Genomic DNA, 20715 nt, shown 5'->3' with positions numbered 1-20715 from the left:
GCTCATATTGGCTATTTTATCACATTAATTCAGGAGCTAAAATTACAGGAAATCAACTAGGAAGTTGAAGTTTGGGCACAAATAGGTCAATAATGATTTTAAACATGCCTCAAAAACAGACATAATCTTTTCAGAACAACAAAGTCAGTGACTTGGAGTGACCACACTGCAAAAACATAAACTCTTATCAAGCATTTTTTTTGGGGGGGGGACCTTTTAGTTAAAGTAACTTAATACACTTGAATTAAGACAAAACTGACATCCTACTCCAAACTTTCCTTTATAAAAAAAAAAAAGTAAAAGTCAAAACTTAATCACAGTCTTGTCTAATAAGCATGGGAGTGGCAAGGTTATTGCTGCCTCTGGCAATATATAATAGTAAATAAATACATAAAATAATTTTTCTTATTCAATGTGAGAGAAAGAAAAAAAGTATTTTATGCCTTGTAGGAGAACTGTTTTATTTATTTATGTCTCTGTGGGATAGAATATGAAGATCACAGAGGAAGAAGTGCTTAATTAATTTATGCTTTAGATTCCTTTGAGACAACATTACTTTGAGCGTGGCCAGAGAGTAATCCAATAAATGTATTTATTTACTTTTATATATTGGCAGAGGCAGCAGTAACCTTGCCACTCCCATGCTTATTAGACAGGACTGTGATTAAGTTTTGATTTTTACTATTCTACTCCAGACTTTCCTCTATAAGGAGTTAAGTCCTCCCCCTACATGGTAATACTTGATTAGACACTGGCTGACGTGCTCATATAAACTTATTAATATTTGTAAATAAAACCCATGACATATCCTCTGACTTCGGCCTGGAGCTCATCTTATGTTCCCCAACACGTTGTTTTTTCCTCAGGGTTTAACTTTGTGTCTGGAAACCGCTGGGAGGATTTACAGCGTGTGTTGCGTAGTTTTAACAAACCAGCGTGCACATTAACCTGACTAATTAATTGAATACAACATTGAGGCCTCTTGCGCATGCAAAGACGTGGCTTTGTTTTCTGGCTGTGGGGATGTAAGCCTGCAATTGTGGTTTTGAAAACATGGTAAAATTAGCTCAAATTAAGGTTTTCTTCTTCTGTTTTTACTTTGTTAAAGCTGAAATGTCACATCAGACAATTATTTTTAAATTATACACGAGCATGTCATTGTGCTTGAAGCATATCAGTGCGTCAAAACCATTCACACCCCTTAAACAGTTTTTCATTTTGTCACAATACAGCACAAAGTTCTATGTGAGATATTCTTAAGTCATGTTTGACATAGGATTTGCTTTAATCTTCTCATCCGCATTTAGCTTATGATCAGTTATAGATGAACTGAAATGAGACACAGTGGCTTTCTTGCATTACATTATCATCACCCTTCAATGTGTGTGTGTGTTTTAGGGTGGATCAGATTCTTGGGAAAGGGCAGATTCCGGTGGATAAGAAGCCAAGGGACAAACTGCACCACGATGGAGACTCTCTGGAGGGCATGAGCATGTTGGGACGAGTGTGTAAAGTAGAAAGACAGGTGTGGTTTTACAAAGACAATATTTCTCACACACTTCTTGATAAACTCTACCTGTCGAAATCTTAAGAGGAAACGGGATCAAGACACAAAATTGAGCCTCCAGTTTATTGAAAATACAGTAAATCGCAAACAGCCTGTTCATCAGCTCATCAAACATTGAAACCATTCAGAGTCTCAAAAATCTAAAAGTGTTCACAGAGGAATCTTAGTAAGAGTTTCCACTACGTTGTTATAAATTCTTTCACGTTGTTTATATGCTTGATTTAAATGCCTAGTAGGCATGTGGAGCTGCTCCATGTGGTGAGGATAACTTCATGAAGGGCCTCTGTGATCTGGAATTGACTATTTTTCCTAAACCTCCCCCGCCTTAAGATTTTTGATCAAGAATGTATTGTACTGGGCGTGCCGTGGTGGCGAAGTGGTTAGTGCGACCCGTATTTGGAGGACTTGAGTCCTCGACGCGGCCATCGCGGGTTCGACTCCCGGACCCGACGACATTTGCCGCATGTCTTCCCCCCTCTCCTTCCCCGTTTCCTGTCAGCCGACTATCATATAAGGGACACTAGAGCCCACAAAAAGACCCCCTGGAGGGGTAAAAAAAAGAATGTATTGTACTAAATGTTGCGCAAGAAACTGATTTAACTTCTTGTCTTGGACCTCGTTTAACAGATATAATCTTATACCTGTTATTCAGGAAGAACTTGTCCACATCCTGAGACTAGTTTTGTTATGACAGGGAGATTTTTTTAAAATGGAATGCTTAACATTCTTTACTTGCCTTCAAATGTTCTCCATAATAACCATTGTTCTCTCTCACACCCAGGTGTCCTCTATTGAAACAAAGTTGGATTCGTTGCTTGATGTTTACCGCCAAGTTCTCCAGAAAGGTCCCTCAGGGCTCTCCCTCTCCTCTCTGCCCCTTTTTGAGCTGGAAAATCACCAGCACCACAATTTGGACTACCCATCCTCCCCCCAAAGGGGGGATGCAGTTAGAGGACGAGGAGACAACGGTGGCGGCGGGATACACCGTTCTCATGGTGCCAACCCAAGAGGCCTGCGGCTCATTCTGGCACCGGCCGACGACGATTGTCCTCCAGATTCAGCTCCTCCGTCCTACCCCCCTTCCACTGCCTCGCTCTCCCCTTCACCTCTGCTACCCCCTGACAGCCCTTACCCAACCCTTGCCACCCCTTCCAAAAAATCCCACTTTCCTGATCTGCCGCCTCCGCCATCGTCGACTGGGAGCTTTACTCTCCAGCTTCCTCCCATGGTTCACCCTTCACACCTCCGATGCCCCGCTGACCCAGTCTCGGATGATGTGACAGATGAAGTATTAGCCGATGACCAGAGTCTGGGCCCTTCTGTCGTTGTAGGATGCAGTGCTGATGGTAATGCTGACGGGGGCGGTGAGGCAGGGTTCGCACCCAGTAGGGTGCAGCTGCGGAAGAAGTCCGGCTTGAAATCCGGAGGGGTCTGCAGGAGGCATTTGAGCCTAGAGGTTAACCCATTGCTGCTGCTCTCATCTAACCCAGAGAGGAGGCCTACAGACTGGGCGGGCAGTCTAGGGAAATCCCTCTCTGTGCATAATATCAACCAGCCTTTAACCAATCGTGCCCCTGGCCTTTCCGCCGCCCTGAACAACAGCAGCAGTAGCAGCAACGACAGCGAGAGCGGCAACGGCCACAATGACCTCAGCAACTGGGATGGGACAGACCTCTTCATTAGTGAGTGCAAGCTGAAGCCGGCAGCTGATCACTATGGCTTCCTGTCCCAGGGACCGGACAGCAGCCAGTCGGACATTTTACAGACCGAGGAGGAGGATGTTCCTCACTCAAAGGGAAACTCGGAGTTCCTTGGTCAATCCTCACACTTACAGCTGGTGTAAGCACACTGAGTGAAAAACAAAACACAAACTGCAAACTGTATGTACACATACTGTGGCCAGCGCCACTTTTTAAACATATTTATATAGGGCACCATGCGCATCATGCTCTGAATTTGACACTTTATACATGTACAAACAGTGTTTTCTGTTTTATGTGACACGATTATGCCCATTTGCATATAGATCACATATTATTACACACTTTTATGTGGCACCTAAATGTCTGCAGCCAGTAGGAAGAAAGAACATACGAGTGTGAACGCAAGTGGCCATGTTCATGTTGCACAAAATATGAAAACTATATATTCAGTACTTTGCTAAATTATTGATACTTCTTGAACTTTTTCACAGTTTGCTACTTTAAAATCCCAATATTTTATGTATTTTCTTGGGTTTTTATGCAACATACCAACACAAGGTGTAAAATACTACATAGTTAATGTTTTTTTGGTTCCAATTTAGTTTTTTGCAGCCTTTAACGTGTGTTCTTCCAGGACTGCCCTGTATTTCGCTCCGTCCATCTTCCTCTCTGAGTTGCTATAAAATAGTATCTACCCTCTTGCAGATTTATTCTAGTTTTCTATTTTGTCTTGGTTAGATGTTGGGTTTAAGGGGAGGGTTTTTGAGCCTTAACAACTTGTTAAACAACTTGTCATGCCACAACAATCTAGGATTGAGTTCAGAATTTGACCTCAGTTAAGTTAACTTTCTAATGTCTGGTGCTTTAGATCACCAACATCAGGGGGTTTTTGCTTCACAAACTTAGTGCACTGGAGTTTAAGGGCCCAAATTAATAGTCGGACATTTTTGCTAAAAAATGTCCTAAAAAATTAGAATTTTTTTTGACAGTGATTTTCTTTCTCAATTGTTCTTGGATTTCTTTAGATTAAAGCTTGATTCGTTACTTTTGACAATGTTTAACATAGTTTATGCTGTCAGACAAGTTATATTTAAGTAATTTCTTAAAAATTGCTTAAATTTGGCTAGAGCCAGGGCCAGCTGGCTCTAGCCACATTAAAGCGAAAATTGTGGGTGATTACAGAGGATTTTTGTTTCAATAACCAAGGACAGTTTGTTTTTCACGCAGGGCTTATATGGTTTCGATGGCTTTTGTCACTTAATCAAATACAACATCATTTGAAACCTGCTTTTTGTGCATATTCGGATTATCCAATATTAGAGTTTTTTACTGATATGAAGCATTTTGGTGTGACGATAAAAAAAGGAAAATGTAAAACAGAAATCTGTAAGGGGCAAACACTTTTTCACACCACCTTACTCTGACCAGCCTCTGTGTTCCTGATGAGAAAAGAAAATCCCCACAGTGCAATTCTGCTAACCTCATGTTCATAACTCTGTCACATAAATAGCTGAAAAAGTACATTGGCTTTTGTGGTTGTTGCAAGGCAAAATGTGAAAGAGTTCAAGGGATATGAATACTTATGCTAAGCACTGTAAACAATCGTTCAGGAGAAAATGCAGCTTTCCTGACTCTTACACTCAGCATCATGACTCAAAGCACGATGTTAATTTTGACAAAAGATGCTTCTGTTGGAGTTGACGGAAAACCCCTCCATAAATGTTCATTTTCTTCTATTTGAATAGAATAAGAATGTAGATGATGTAAGTCAACCTGTTTGGCTCTTCACGTGAACAATGGAGAGTTTTCTTTTGTTTCAAAGTGAATCTTTACATTTCTTCTTTCTATTAATCAATCTGGACCTCAGCTTAAACCAAAGAACTTAATATAGATTCATCAGCACAAATGCCACATGCATCCATTTTTGTTAAAAAAGGAGAAAGAAAACATGATTTAAAAAATACTTTTAAAGATCATTTGACAAGCTGAAGATGTAAAGAGTCTAAAATGAATTTAACTGGCAGTCTGTGGAAATCACATGCCTGCCTAAATAGATGTACGGTGTGAATTTATAGGGACTGGGGCAAGAATAACATTTGATTGCTAATGCCAAATATTGTAAGAGAAGAGGAGCCAACTAGGACAAAAGCTGAGATACACACTTATTCTTTGTTCTGTATACATGAGTGTATTTGATCTTTCTTGCAAGATAAGAAAAATACATTTTTGTCTAGTTTGTCTTTAATGATAAAGCTCTTAAGCTTTCCATATTCATATCACTTCCTGAGCGGTTCTCACAAACCAATTACTAGAGGCTTAAATCTGTGGGATTTATACAAATAATCAATGAAAAAATAAAAAGCAACAAACCGACAGCATGTGTTGAGACCACAGAGGAGTTAATCACATGATGATCTAAAGCATTTTTTGAAGTCTGCAATTGGGTAATGGTTTGACCTTTCCCTCAGATTTTGCACAATAGTTTGGTAAATTAAATGCAAATGATTTGAATGCGGATTTAGCAAAGATTACTATAGTGGACCTTCTCAATCATGCATGAGATGCCGCATGTGTGAAACTGCTGGTGTCAATGCCAAACATGCAAACACATTCTGCCTTCTTGAACCTTGTTTTACTTTTTATTTGTAATAATTTGGGCGTGTATATTTGTTTTATGAGTTAATAAAGTAGCCACCTACTATGTCAACACAACGCATACAACACTTTACTGGAATCTGATGTTTGCCTTTCCTGTAGAAGTCCAAATTAAAAGCTCCGGCACTGATTAAATACCCTGTTTGAACAATTCGAAGTGTAAGGGGGGTGTTATTGAGCAGGCCGTGCAGTTTTTGATTTAGCATGCACATTTTTTGCTTTATTCAGATATCCTGATTATTTTTAAAAAAAATCCACGTTATTGTGGATGAGAGCCACCTAACCACAAAATTGTCAGGTTGTTTCAACAACCATCTGGTGTCCTTTTAGGATTACCTTTACAAACAATATGTAAACATTAGATCGTAAAGTTGCACAAGTGAATCAAGGTTCACTGGCAGACTTTGGAAAATGTTTGACATAACTGATGCTTTTTTGTCTCAATTTTTCATCTGCAAATATTATTTTTTACTCATCCACCAACTATTTCCATCATTTTAATATCTTCTGTGTTTGATTTGGATATTGGTTCTTTTCTGGCACAGTCACTCTTGTCTTAAAATATGTTTTACTGTCAGTCACTTCCTTTATTGACGTTGTGATTTCATCTGCGTTTGCCCGTGTTTTGGAAGCGGATTGCTAATTCATTTAACACTGAAAGTTAGAGCAAGTATTATTTTCAGAAAAATGCTAACAATTAGCATTTGTGTGGTTTTTGTAATATTCTTTAATCCACATACAGTAAAATCTCATTCTGGTGTAAAGAAAACATTCTCATCACAAACATGTACGGCTTCTGGTGAATGCTGGGGTCTGGCTATGTGACATGGTATGTTCACGCCTGCATGATATTGGAACAGATGTAATGTGTTTACTGGTTGACTGGAAAACTTTATCAGCCAATCGACTCAAATAGCTGGAATGCTGAGGAACTAAAGAGGCTAAACTTCCCATGTGACATGCTAATGTTTGCAACCTGTAAATTGCTTAAGGGTGCCTTTTTGCCCAAAGACCTGCTTTTATTTCCATTCATCGCCTACAACCTATTATATCAGATTGTACTTAAGTCCAACTGCTCATCCTGAACTGGGCATCCAGTCATGTGGCTTTAAGCCGGAGTCTTTGACTTCATTGGCCGAAAATACTTAATAATTTCTCTACTGCTTGAACAGTAATTTATGACACAGCTGGCCTTAAAGCTTGATAATGTTAACATTGTTATTTCTTTGAAATTAATTTATTAAAGTGCACATTATATTCTCTGGATGAGAAATGCAAAAATGATTTTATTATTCATTAATAAAGTATGAATTAACAAAACTGTTTCTCGTGAGTTTTCTAAATCATTTTAAGGGGGAATCATATGTATCCAGTATTCACCAACTTCACCAGATGGAGCCAAAATAATAATAATTCCTAAAGCTCTAATAGAGTGGAACCTTTAACGAATGGTTTAAGGGAAGTTCAATGAAAGTCAACGTCCAGAAAACCTCTCCAGAGGTTAATTTTATTATTTACAGTGTAACTATCAAGGAATGTTTACTGGATGGTTCCCTGAATGGTAACTACAACTTTCTCAATGTAACTTTTATGGAACCATCTGAGAGTGATTCCATAAAATATAACCCTTTGAAACCCCAAAGGTTCCCTAGAAGTTACCGTTATTAATAATATAGTCTTTAAAGAACCTTCATGGAAAATTTCAAGTTCCTGGGAGGTTTTGTGCAACTTGCACAATGTAACCTTTAGAGAGTCTTCAGGGAGTCAATGTTAACTTGAGGTAATCTACAACTTGCACACTGTAACCTCTAGGCCAGTGGTTCTCAAATGGGGGTACGTGTACCCCTGGGGGTACGTGGAGGTACTGCAGGGGGTACGTGAAGCTTTTCAAAATATCTTTAAAAAATCAGTAGGCTCCTCATAATAAGTCTTGGGAAAAATTATTTTGTAAAAAGTTCGATAAAATATAAATGTGTGTTCATGCACTGAATTTTATATTCAGTATTTAGTTTCAATATCCTTTAAAATAAAACGGTTTGACTGGTTTTATACCTTCCTGGTGGTCACCGTCTTCTGTTTGTCTTTTTTGATTAACCATGCAATGTTTGTAATATGGGTGTATTTGTCAGGTTCACTGATATAAGTTGTTTGGCTTTAATAAATCAGACAGTGATTTTACAGCACTGTACCTCTTTTTAATTCCAAAAATGTTTTGCCTGTGTGAGGGGGTACTTGACTAAAAATATATTTTTAAGGGGGTACATCACTGAAAAAAGTTTGAGAACCACTGGTCTAGGCAATGTTAAGGGAAGTTTAAGGGGTCTTCTCTTCACAGAACATGTTTACTTTATGGAAGTTTACAGAGAATAGTTCCTAATGGGTAAGCAATCTTTAATCTTACTGTTGGAGCTATTTATTCTTTATTTCTTTATCCATTTGAATTTTGTTAGTTTATTCTTAAATTTCTAGTTTTTGTATTATTTGCAGAGTTTATTTGCAGGTTAATAATGGTTGATTCTATTTATCTTTTGTTTTATTATTTGTTCTTATTTATTTGTTTTCTAAGACAGGAAGTAAGGTGGATCAATCCACTTTCTATAAGTGTAGGGGCCTGGTAAAGGACCAGCAGGCATTTGGGTTTGGGGCCTATGGTTTTTACCAGAGCAACAGAGCGACAGAAGTAGACAGGAGAACAAAGGAAAGTTTGAACGTTGTAAATTTTTGCTGAAAAGGAAAATAAAAGCAACCAAGATAATCAACAAGATTGGACATTAAACTTCTTTTGCCTGTGTGAAGAATCTTGACCCCGGTGCCTTATAGTGGCTGATGGAACTTTTATTGGATGTGTGGTTTGACAAACAATCCCCACTACACTTACAATAATATGTAGGTTACCAAACTATTTCCTAGTCTTCAAAGAATCATTAAGAAACTTATCCAAAAGTTGGCTTTAGCAATGACACTATGACTTTCTGGGAACAGTCAGGAAACATTCACTAGGTGCTTGAAAAGATATCTACAACTTCCACAATATAATCTAGTCTTCAGGAAAGGTTTTCCAGAGACGAACAACTTTCACATCATAACCTTGACAGAACCTTCAAAGAACATTCCTTATGGTTGGTCTTTAAGATTATTTTCACAGCACATATATTTCCTAAACATAAAAAGGGTACACAACCTTTAGTGAACCCAGGGTAGCCCTAAGGGAACATCCCCCTTCACGTGTTCTTGAACCTTATGTCGGACCTTTTCTTTAGAGAACCTTTGGGGAACATTTCTCAAAAGGTTACCTGAAACGTAACCATAACTTTCACAATGCAACTTTCCCTGAACGTTTTTAGTTTAGTTTCAACAGCAGCAGAGCTTTCTGGCAGCTGGCAGGGAACTTTCCCCAGAGTCCACAGGACCTTTTAGTGAATTTAATGCAATGTATTATGGATTAATGCAATAAATAAATAAATACATAAATTTGAGAGCACGATTCTAATGAAGTTAAATTATTTTGTTCCTGAAGTGAAATTGAACGCCTTATTGCAACCATCAATCCTAATCATCAAATCAAATTTCGTTCAAAAACACCGCAAAAAACACACCACGCATTATTCATTTAATTTAAAAGACGATTTACTACAGGCAAATACTCCTTCCACATTTATAATCTTATAAAATACACAAAATTACACACCCGCAAAACATAAACGTATATTTAACTGGTTCCTGCCCAGACAGGAAGTGAAAAAGAGATTTCTTTGAGACTTCAGGGCTGATGGTGGCGCAGCAGAATTTAAAATGTCGGACTGGGAGGACGAGTACGACGAGTGCGGTGTCGCCATTGAGAAACCTGCCCCTAACCTCTCTGCGACTAACAGCACATTATTGGGAAAAGATAGCCAAGGACATGGAAGTGTTTATTCCGGTATAAAAACTCAAACCTGGTTTAGAGAACCGAGCGAGGCGAGAGTTGAGTCCCGCCGAGATGCGTTCGAGTTCAGGAGCCGAAGAGGTGAAACAGACCGCGGCGAGGGGCCTGAAGACCGGCGGAGAGGGAGCGAAGTGTCCGACGGATCCCAACCTCTTACTTTCAAAGTGGAAAATATGTCCATTGGAAGGATAATTGGTAAGCTTCAAACCTGAAGTCGGTTTAAAACAGACGTTGCTATTTGGTCTGCTAGCTATGCTAAGTTAATTACTTGCTACCGTTTTAGCTCCTTCCCCGTTTAAATATTCGCCGTTCCTTAAGCGGCTAATTTCATTAGAACCGGGCAAAAACACTTTTTAAATGTTTTATTTGTATTTTTGAAGTTTGGCTTGTTGAGGTTTAACATTGAACTGTGTTCACAGGTCGCGGCGGGGCTAAAATACGTGAACTTGAAGAGAGCAGCGGTGCTCGGATCAAGGCAAGTGCTAACAGGAAGCGAGTGGGACGCCATTTGCACACTGGAAACGCTTTGGGGTTGAATTATAACTACTTATTGTACAAGTTACAAAAAATAGGTTCCCGTTTATTAATGACGTTTTTGTTTTAGTCTAAATTTTGGAGTAACTAGAACCAGTTTATCCATGGGTTAGAAAACCATTTGCTTTTGTATCAAACCCTCAGATGTTATCGATATATTATTGAAAACAATAACGTACAGATTATCAGTCTCAGTTGTACAAATATTCAGCTAAACACAAATAAAAAATGGTTTAGTTGGAACAAAAGTGAGGCACCAATATTTTCCCCAACAGGACGGAAATGAACTGAGTTCTATTTAAACAGCAGCTGCACACTTACAAGTTATTCTGTGTTCCTGAATCCTTTATTTAAAATGTAACTTTAAGACACAGTTGGGAGCATGTTTTAGGATATTTCCAGTGTAAAATGTAAATATTTTTTGTTTTGTTTTTAAAGATTACGAGGGGAGACTATGATGGAGACGTGGCCATCTCTGGTTCGTCCGCTGCTCAGGAAAAGGCCAGAGAACTGATTGAAGACCTGATTTTAGGCATCTCTTCTCAGTTTAGTTACGGTATGTATTAGTCTTTGTTGCAAGTGGTGAATTTTACTTTTACTTGGGAAAACTAACTCATAAGACTTCAAGCTGGAGCTTTAAACAATATTTCATACTAAACTATGGTACTTAAATAAAAATATAAAAACAAGTAAAAAAAAAAAAAAACTATCATCTACTACAAATAAAGTGTTTCTCTCTTGTGAATTGACAGTGAATTACTTCTGGCAATTTTGCATGGGTGAACAAAAAAGCTTTATATATCTGAGCCCACAAGACCAGGAGTTAAAAGGCTTATTTTTCTACAATATAATATGTGTTAATCAGTGTGTTACTCTGTTTAATACACCTAATCTATTTCCCTTTGCCTTCATTCTTCTCGTTGAAAAAATTTGATTAATTGCATTGAGAGACCAATTAACTGGATCCATAATTTGTAGATTCGGAGGATGTGCAAAGAAAGACTCCAAAAAAGTACTACTTTCTGGTCAAACACTGAGTTTCCTTTTCCTGCTGCTGTTGGTCAGTACGCTTTCTTCAAGTTGTTGCTGCTGCGTCCTGTTTTTAGCTCCAGCTAGAGGTCTGTACAGTGATGTGGAAATGTTCGAAGGAAGATCGGTTACAGGGATTAACAGGAACAACTCCGCCTGGTCGAAGGAGGCGCCGCAGGCTGCAAGTGACGGCCCGGCCTCTTCAGTCATCGACTGGAACGACATCCGACAAAACAGGAAAAAATTCGAGGAGCTGAAGTGGAAAGGTGGGGCAGCTGATTCACGCTGAGTTCAGTCAGTAATTCGTTTTATTGCTGAATTGCTTTGGCGTTATGTTCCTAAGTGTAAAAAATGATTCCAGTGAAAACAAAATATATTTGTCGGAATTATTTTTCCGATATTTTTTTTGTGTGTAGTTGTTTGTTCTTTTCATATCTGTGTCATCCACGAGTTTGATCTAGCTCCTGTTGATATTCTCAAACTTTTCTCAGAACTCCCACCACTGAAGAAGAACTTTTACACAGAAGCAGTGAGTGTGTCAATGCTCACACCTGACGAAGTCGCTGCGTGGAGGTAACTTTTTTTTTTTTTTTTTTTTTTTTTTTTTACATACTGCTGTACCTTTTATTATAGATAAAAATCCAATGTTACTCTCAAACACTGAAGCTTCCACTAGATTCTTGTTTTATTTTCAGACTTAAACTGTTATCGGTGACCAAAACTAATAATATTGTATTTAATGAGCAGCAATTTTAAGAAGTGTACTGCTGTAGTCTTACAACGACAGCAGGCAAAATACTTTTTCTTGTCTGCTGAAATAGACAGGCTGACACTCACGCAAGGCATTCAGTCCTCTTTAATTGTCTACTTCCTAAACTGGAACCACACCTCATAAAAACATGAACTGCAGGAACTCCTCTTTCAGAGTTGGTATGAGAGCCGTAGGGCAGATGTTTGTGTCTATCCTGTTCTCTGCTGATTTCCCCTGACTTTTGATAATACTGGTACTTCACAGAAAAAGTTGCCTGTGGGGAATTTTAAAAAAATTACAATCAAGAGTACCAAACAACAGAGGCTTAATATTTTTTGCACTATTAGTAAAGTTACTTGCCTTCTTGTCAGTTTTGAGTTTTCTGATCAAGTCCTAAACACTGGATAATAAATGTATTTATTCCAGAAAACAATTTGCCTGCTGCCTCTTTAAATACAATAAGCCAACTCTGACCAATTTGTGATATAAAACTATTTTCCCCCTATTTTTACAGGAAGGAAAATAACAATATATTTGTAGATGACATAAAGGAGGAGGGAGAGAAGCGACCCATTCCTAATCCCTGTCGCACGTTTCTGGAGGCGTTCCAACCTTATCCAGAGATTATGGAAAATATTGAGCGTGTTGGTTTTGTCAAGCCAACCCCCATCCAGGTATTATCCAAGCACTTACACAATTTCATGAAATAACATGTTTTCAAATATCTTTTTTTTTTTAAACACAAATCCAATTTTTAGAACAAAATGAAATATTCTCATCAGCAGATGAAACAAACCTTACAGCGATGCTCTCAGACGATCTAACTTTGAAGCGTTTTTTTCTGTTTTGGAGCGTTAAGCGAAGCTTGGACTCAATGCAAATGGCCCTGTACTTTCATCAATAAACTGTCAGTACATGTGTGGCCAGGTGCAGCAATGAGAATCCCCAGGAGCAATTTAGTTTTGAAAATACTTATAGTGGCATTGTTGGGAATCCTTATCTATTTTAGGCCCATTTATAAAATTCATATCTGTAATCCCCCTCAGAAGAAATGAAAGTGCTTGAATGGCACTAAGAACAGGAAGAATTTCTTTTTTTTTTCTTGTATGTAGAAAGTACATCTGTTGTCGAAAAGTGAAAACAAATTCTTGTGTGTGAAGCACCACTAAATACTTTCCATTTCCTCTTGACAAAGCATGAGATATTCAGACTTCACAATATTTCTTCCTCTATTCTGACGTGCTGAAGTTGCTCTTTTTAAGTTTCTCTAAACATCAAAGGTGGATGTTTTTCCTCTTCTCTCCTTGTTTGCATCGTCTAACGATCTCTGTGACTTTACAATATGATCTGGTTTTTTAAATTTTTTTATTTTTAAGAAGTAAATGTCTAAATATTTACTGCCACCCAGTAAATATTTCTTAAACCCTCACTCATCAAGGTATCCATGCATCTGTAAAAAGCCATAAATTGATGCATTTAGACATAAATATAAGCTTACCTTTTTGCATCTATTATGCATAAATGCAAATGTATCATTAGTTGAATGGACAATGTTTGTTTTTGCCTCTGGCTCACTTCTGTTGCCAGCCCATGAAAGTTAGCAGGATCTGCCACTCATCCCCTGAATTTATAGTTCTTTCTGTAAAGCTTAATTCAAGCTGACATTAAAAATGTCTTAAGTTTTAAATTTGACCTGCAGATAGCTTGATTATGTTCATGTTTTGTCAAATTTTTATATGGATGTAAGGGCAAGTTAAGCTGCATTGTCATCTTGTTAAGTTCTCCTTTTATTTCACAATAACAGGAGTGGGGAGATTTAATGGGATTAAAGTGGATGTTTAGATAACTATATTGTGCTGGTACAGCAACTAGAAGCTGCTGTACCAGTGTTGGGCTAACCGTAAAGCACTAATCATTAACATTATTTCCACTTAACGCTGAAGCACTAAGTTTGTTATTGCACATCTTATCTGCACAGGTGAGCTTGAGCAAGTGATTCTTCTGAGCAGACCTTTCACTCATTGTTTCAGTCTTATAAAGCCTAACTCTGTTGCTGATTTTACCGCACCACATCAGAAGTACCAACAAAAAGTCTCAAAACATTTTATATGTTTAAATTTTTTTCATTTAATTAGCCTCCCTGGTTGTTGGTTCATTCAAGTGTTTCTCTTTTGGAAAAAAAATAAGTAAAAGAGAATAGAGCATGTGGAGAGGAAACGGAACTCTCTTCACCCACTTGAAAATAAAAGCATGACTATAAATGTTTACCTACTTGAAGAACTCTCAACTTCCTGTGTGCCTGTGTCATAAAATATTCTTTTTATAATTAGTGAAACCACGAGTCAATCGGAGAAATGCGCCTTTGTCTTTTAGATATTTATTTAGAAAATCAAAGTAATAGCAAAATCATTTATTCTCGGAGATCAGACTAGAGAGAGAAGGAAGAAAATGAAGAAGTAGTGAAACTTGACGCAATTCTCTTTAATATCTTCAGTCACGTAAACAGCACCTCCCTTCCAGCTCCCTCATCTCCGGGAGTCTTTTTCTCAGGCTTCTTACAAAGAAACACCTGTGGCCCTGAACCAAAACCCAGTTCAAACGAGTTCCGCTAAAGTTTCAGCAGCTTCCGTTTTTCCCAGTAATTAAGCCAAAGTTTATATTTTCTCAACCGAACATGACCAAACTCTGGTCCTTTCATTAAGTTCAAATGAGGACTATTAGGATTTATATGCCGTTTAAGAACCGACTGTACGCCTGTGTGCATTTTGAAATTACTTAATTTGATAAAAGTGCAGCTTGTATAAGTACGGTTGATGGCCTGCTGCATGATCTGTTGACCAGTCTCAGGCCTGGCCGGTGCTGCTCATCGGGGAGGACCTGATAGCGATTGCTCAGACAGGAACAGGGAAAACTCTGGCCTACCTGCTGCCAGGCTTCATTCATATGGACGGACAACCTGTGTGAGTTCAGAACTTTTTGCTTTTATGAAAATGATCATGTGGATTTTTTGTGCTTTTATTAAAACCCTTCTGTTTTCGTTTCAACAATAGACTCAGAGCTGAAAGGGGGGGCCCGGGCATGTTGGTGCTGACCCCTACCAGAGAACTTGCTCTACAGATTGAAGCAGAGTGCAGCAAGTACAGCTTCAAAGGATACAAAAGGTAATCTGTGATAAAGGATCAGTTACTTGTGATTTGATAGAATCACCATGTCCTCCTTTTCCTCGTCTCTTAGCATCTGTGTCTACGGAGGGGGAGACAGAAGAGGACAGATCAACCTGGTGAAGAGCGGCGTGGACATCGTGATCGCTACACCTGGCCGACTCAATGACTTGCAGATGAACAATCTCATCAATCTACACTCCATCACCTACTTGGTCAGTTTTTATTGCTTTTTTCCAACATTTGCAGTACAGAATGCAGCAGCCTCTTTCTTTTTGATTTATTTATTTTTTTTTTAAAAAGGAACCTGAAAACGTTTAAATCTTAACTGTCATCTACTTTTACATGCCGTCTGGAAAAGTTTTGATACTTTTGATTGTTGGGGTGGGGGGAAGGTGCTGGACGAGGCCGACCGCATGCTCGATATGGGCTTCGAACCGCAGATTCTGAAGATTCTGCTGGACATCCGCCCAGACCGGCAGACTGTCATGACCAGGTATACCTCAGTTTTTAATCATAGTAGGGAGATTAGTACTTAATCCAATGATAAGAAGTTATCATTGGAGTTGGCCAAAATAGCTTTCCTGGAGTAATCTGTGTTTATGAACATAAAAATGTTTCATCATGGCTGAAAAGAAGTTGGATTTTGAGAAGCATCAGATATCATTTAGTCAGACATTTAAGGATGTTTCTAACAAAAGAAAGTAATGTAAAGAATCCTCTCACTGCTTATTGTTAGCTAACTGTAAATATTCTTCCTGGTGTTTTAGTTTCCTTCCCAAGAATATATCAAATGTATGATGTAAAAAACTAAAAACTGAACTGCTATTGTTGGCTTCATATTTCAGTGCCACCTGGCCCACAGGTGTAAGAAGATTGGCTAAATCCTATTTAAAGAATCCCATGATGGTTTATGTGGGAACTCTGGACTTGGCTGTAAGAGGAAGTGAAAGCATTCTTTTTGTACTTCACTTTTATTTCTTCTTTTGTTTCCCCATGCTTCATGCTTTGTGTTTCTCCATCTGTGCATCAGGCAGTTAACACAGTGCAGCAGACCCTAGAAATTGTTAAGGAGGAGGAGAAAAAGATGTTTGTTTTTGACTTCATCAGGAACATGCAACCCCAGGATAAAGTCTTAATCTTTGTGGGAAAGAAGATTACGTGAGTGAGGAGATGGCCATTGCTTTTAAAGATGAGCCATACCTACTGTTGGAACCTGCACCTACTGTGTGCCCTCTGTGTTTGTGTTTCTGTGAAACCAGTGCAGATGACCTGTCGAGTGACATGTCTCTGCAAGGTATTGCTGTGCAGTGTCTCCATGGAGACCGCGAACAAAGCTCCCGGGAAGAGGCTCTCCAGGACTTTAAGGACAGTATGTCAGAAAAACGTCATTTACTAATTTTCAACACTTAAGTCCTGAATTTGTTTGATTAAAATGCCTTAAATTAATTTTAAACAATGTCCGTTGGCCTTAAATATGTTAATTACTGGTCTTGAACTAGTCTTAAAAAAAAACTACTTTTTTTTAACGGGACTTTTCTGTCAGGTAAAAGTTTGAGTCGCACATGGGCACCTTCATTGCATTCTGTGATTCAATTATTACAATCACAAAAATCAGTAGTTATCTGCTAATTCTAGCCTTTCCTTTTTTGCTTTTTCATGGGCACAAAGCTGAGTTCACAGTGTTTGCTATGCTTAATTGTAATTCTGTAAGTTCTCTCAAACATCTCCTATATTTATAGGCTTTTTTTCCTGACATAAATTTCATTCAAGGTGGCACCTAATAGGTCTGAAATCAGACGTATTTTAAATAGATTTGACATTGATAAATACTCTGTTAAATAAGATGTCCCCCCCCCCTCCTCCTCCTCCCAAACCAGTTATTTCTGAAAGCAATTTGTTGCACTGGATTTTATTTAGTGCCAGTGTTTCCCAAACCTGTCCTGCATGTTGTAGATGCTTCCCTGGTTTAATGCACCTGATTCAGCTCATTGTAGTTCAGCAATTGCCTGTTAATCTGCCATCAATTGAAACCAGCTTGGCTGAAGCAAGGAAACGCCTTAAACGTGTAGGGCAGTGTGCCTTGAAGACCAGGGCAACACTGATTTTGGGAGGTCAAAGTGATGGGGCATAATACAAATAAATGCCACAATATTTAGGTTTTTACTTGGAAAAGGCATGTACCATTTCCTTCCACTTCCCAGTTAAAGAATTGGTAGTCTACCACATCAATTAACAGAAAAAACATTGAATTTTGCTAGACTTTGCTTTGGGTTTATTTACCCAGAATGCCCTGTGTTATAGCCCGCTTCCTGCTTTTGGAGTGGTTTCCACTCCAATCCGCTTGGAATTTACATAAAAATTCAAACTTCGCCAGAATTAGCTTTTTTTGTTCCCCGTCAGAGTTTGATTGCACATTCAGACCTCCCCAAACAAACCGGACTTTCTAGGCAAACAAACCAGAGTTCAATTAAAGCAGACTAAACAGGGCTGGTGTTAATACACACTTAGTTTATGTGTTCACTTTTCTAGGTCGGGTTCGCATACTGGTCGCCACAGATCTGGCATCCAGAGGGTTGGATGTCCATGACATCACGCATGTTTTTAACTATGACTTCCCAAGAAACATCGAAGAGTACGTCCATCGTGTGGGTCGAACAGGCCGAGCAGGGTAAGAGATTGACGGTATTAACCATCTGCATGTGTAACCTTTGGCTTACTCTGGGTTAGTTGTGACGCGGATGCATTTTTATTCCAGACGATCCGGTGCAGCCATTACTCTGTTAACTAGAGATAACTGGAGGATGGCCTCAGAGCTGATTTCTATCCTGGAGAGAGCAGGACAAGTAAATACTTGCAAATTGTTTATCAGAATGTTTAAATGGAAAATATCAATACTGAAAAGTGTTGCACTAAACATCGACCAATAAATGTATGTATTTCAGTCAAAAAATTAAGGTTATTCAATGATATTGATATAACTGACTTGTAATTATATGAAATCTAAATTGTATATGCAACATTTAAGGGAGGGCATTAACATTGCTGACATTTGGTGTAGTACCTGAATGTGTAAATATTGGGCAGTAACCCATATTACATAAGAATGTTTTTTCAGGACGTCCCAGAAGACTTGGTGCTGATGGCAGAGAGATACGAGAAGCACAAGATAGAGAAAAAGATGTATTCTCCAAGAGGACATGGATGGGGTGGAAGAGGAGGCGGTGGATGGAGAGATGGCAAAGACAGAAGCCAAAACTGGCGGTTCTAATCTCTGGAGATGTAAGTTTGCACACTCTCTAAAGCTCAGATCCAGTTGTCGAGAGCAACCGTCCTGCAACTTTCAGCTGCTTCCCTGCTCCAAGACGCATGAATCAAATGAATGGCTTGTTCCCAGGCCTGTTCAGAGCTGATCCCGGTCTGTTGAAGTAAAGATTCATCTGAAAGTTGCAAGACGGTATCTCTCGAGGACTGCACATGAACACCCCTGCTCTAAAACAAGCGTGTGAATAGGATTGTGTAGTTTTACGATATTTATCGATATTTTTTTTCCTCAAAAAGTATCGCTTTTTCATCCGTGAGTATCTATGCAAAGAACGATAGGCTACTTAAAACTGTACTTTGAGTTTTATGTCAGATCCATATGAATGAAATGACAGCGATCACACATTATGTTTTTTACCCAGTTGCACATGTACATTTAAAAATGACATGTAATGAAAGAACCGGTTAAATTAATTAAATAATGAAATGAAATAGACAAATTACCTTTTCTGCGTAGCCAAATACACAAAGCCACACAATTAACATTTAAACAAAACAAATGTATAACAAAAAGATTTATTACACCAGCAGTTCAATTAACTCAGTCCAAGTCTATGGAACAGTCACAAAATGTCACCAAAATCACTCTGTCCCTCTAAATATTTCAGGAAATCGTGTATTGAATTATATAATTTGCCAAGTATCGTGATGAATATCGTATCGCAAGCAGAAAAATCCCGTATTGTATCGTTAGATTAGTGTATTGCTACAGCCCTACATGTGAATATCGCAGTAAGGCTGGAGCTGCACCAAAATGAAAACAATTTTTGGGAAGTGTTTGTAATTTAAAGCTAACCTTCACACAAAAGTGTGTGCAAACGTCATCACATCCTCTCTAACACTTAATGCTCTGTTGAGAGTCTTGGCAACCACTAGGCTCTTTTAATACTTTTATCAGGAAAGCAAACTAACTTTATGTGGAAGAATTTTATACGCAAGAGGAAAATACACCGTCAGGCAGCACTAAATGATTAAGATTGGTGAATGTCAATAAAAATGTGACTTAAACTACTAGTAAAAACAGAAAATAATGACATTGTATTTTTGTGTTAGTTTGGAAATGTGACATTTTGTTTTTTTTCTTTCTCAGCAGGTTGGAATACAGTCTAAAGCTGGCTGTAGTTTCTTTTGATTGTACATAAGTTTTTATTTTTTTGCTTAGAATTAATTTTTAAGAAAAACATGTTTTGTTTTCCAGGTAGACATCATTATCGTTTTTCATGGAAGTTTAAAGGTTAACAGAATGCACTGTTCTTAGTCCAGTGTTTGTTTTTTCTGTCATCAGCCTTGTTTATATAGACTGAATATGTGTGGGGGGTTTTGGGGGGAAACGTGTTAAATAAATTCTTTGTGAAGAGACATCCGGTCCAGTGTGCATCTTTATTAAGTTGTTGTTCAAGAAAAGAAATACTCAATTTAAGGTTGAGGTTTTCTGTAATTGTAAAAGAAATAAAAGAAATTTCATTTCTATTGCTTCCTGTCTTCCCACTGTATCAATAATCTTACAGACTGAAAAGACAAAGAAAAAAAACCTTCAAAACCATTACTATTCTCCCAACCCTGCCAGTGATCTTTTCTTCACTGATAACCGCGGCAAGAAGGCCCTGGTGCAATGAATGTATAGATATAAATGCCTTCCAACACTTAATGTAACGTAAATCAGTAAATGCTGTGATGTTGAAGAGTGACGTCTAGATACAGTCCTGAGAGACCAGCATGGTCAACCTGACTAAATTTGAAAAGACTGAAGAAGCAAAGCAAATTAACTCTAAACTCAAAAGTAAGATTTTAGTTAACTCTTAACCACAGCATGAAGGCTCTTGTGCAGTGGATAGAGTAACTAATTATGTAATTGCCTTCCAACACTTCTATGCAAGTCAAGCACTAAATGCTGTGATCATAAAGTCACTGAATGTTATGCCATAAGATTCAGTGATTCAGTGGCTGTGATGATTGTCTTGTATGAGTAATTCCTCACTTCCTTATAAATTTCCATAAGACCAAGAAAGCTGTAAGCTTCTGTTTTGCTAATTTATTTAACCTGTTAGGCAGGTACATTTTATTCC

General features: G+C 38.3%; 2 protein-coding genes across 3 annotated transcripts in view; both read left to right on the top strand.

Annotated features, from left to right (window-relative positions):
• Positions 1-7235, top strand: part of LOC111606659 (potassium voltage-gated channel subfamily KQT member 5-like) — a 112630-nt gene extending 105395 nt beyond the window's left edge. For both annotated transcript variants that reach the window (XM_023327780.1, XM_023327781.1), the window contains 2 exons: positions 1399-1525; positions 2349-7235. In XM_023327780.1, the coding sequence (XP_023183548.1) occupies positions 1399-1525; positions 2349-3410 (1189 nt within the window). In that variant the 3' untranslated portion in view covers positions 3411-7235. The remainder of the gene's footprint in view (positions 1-1398; positions 1526-2348) is intronic.
• A 2441-nt stretch (positions 7236-9676) lies between these two features.
• On the top strand, positions 9677-20008 carry LOC102237982 (probable ATP-dependent RNA helicase DDX43). Its single transcript, XM_023326972.1, has 17 exons — positions 9677-10045; positions 10270-10325; positions 10823-10940; positions 11491-11679; positions 11905-11986; positions 12679-12838; positions 15006-15124; positions 15215-15325; positions 15399-15540; positions 15721-15821; positions 16174-16261; positions 16359-16486; positions 16588-16697; positions 17858-17996; positions 18084-18171; positions 18444-18607; positions 19740-20008. Exons 1-16 carry the CDS (start codon positions 9718-9720, stop codon positions 18594-18596), a joined length of 2112 nt encoding a protein of 703 aa, XP_023182740.1. The 5' UTR covers positions 9677-9717; the 3' UTR covers positions 18597-18607; positions 19740-20008.
• Positions 20009-20715: the final 707 nt, after the last annotated feature.

This window comes from Xiphophorus maculatus, chromosome 22 (genome assembly GCF_002775205.1).
Source record: "Xiphophorus maculatus strain JP 163 A chromosome 22, X_maculatus-5.0-male, whole genome shotgun sequence".
NCBI classification, from domain to species: Eukaryota; Metazoa; Chordata; class Actinopteri; order Cyprinodontiformes; family Poeciliidae; genus Xiphophorus; species Xiphophorus maculatus.
Note: the sequence above shows the minus strand (reverse complement) of the source record. Positions and strands in the feature narration are given on the sequence as shown.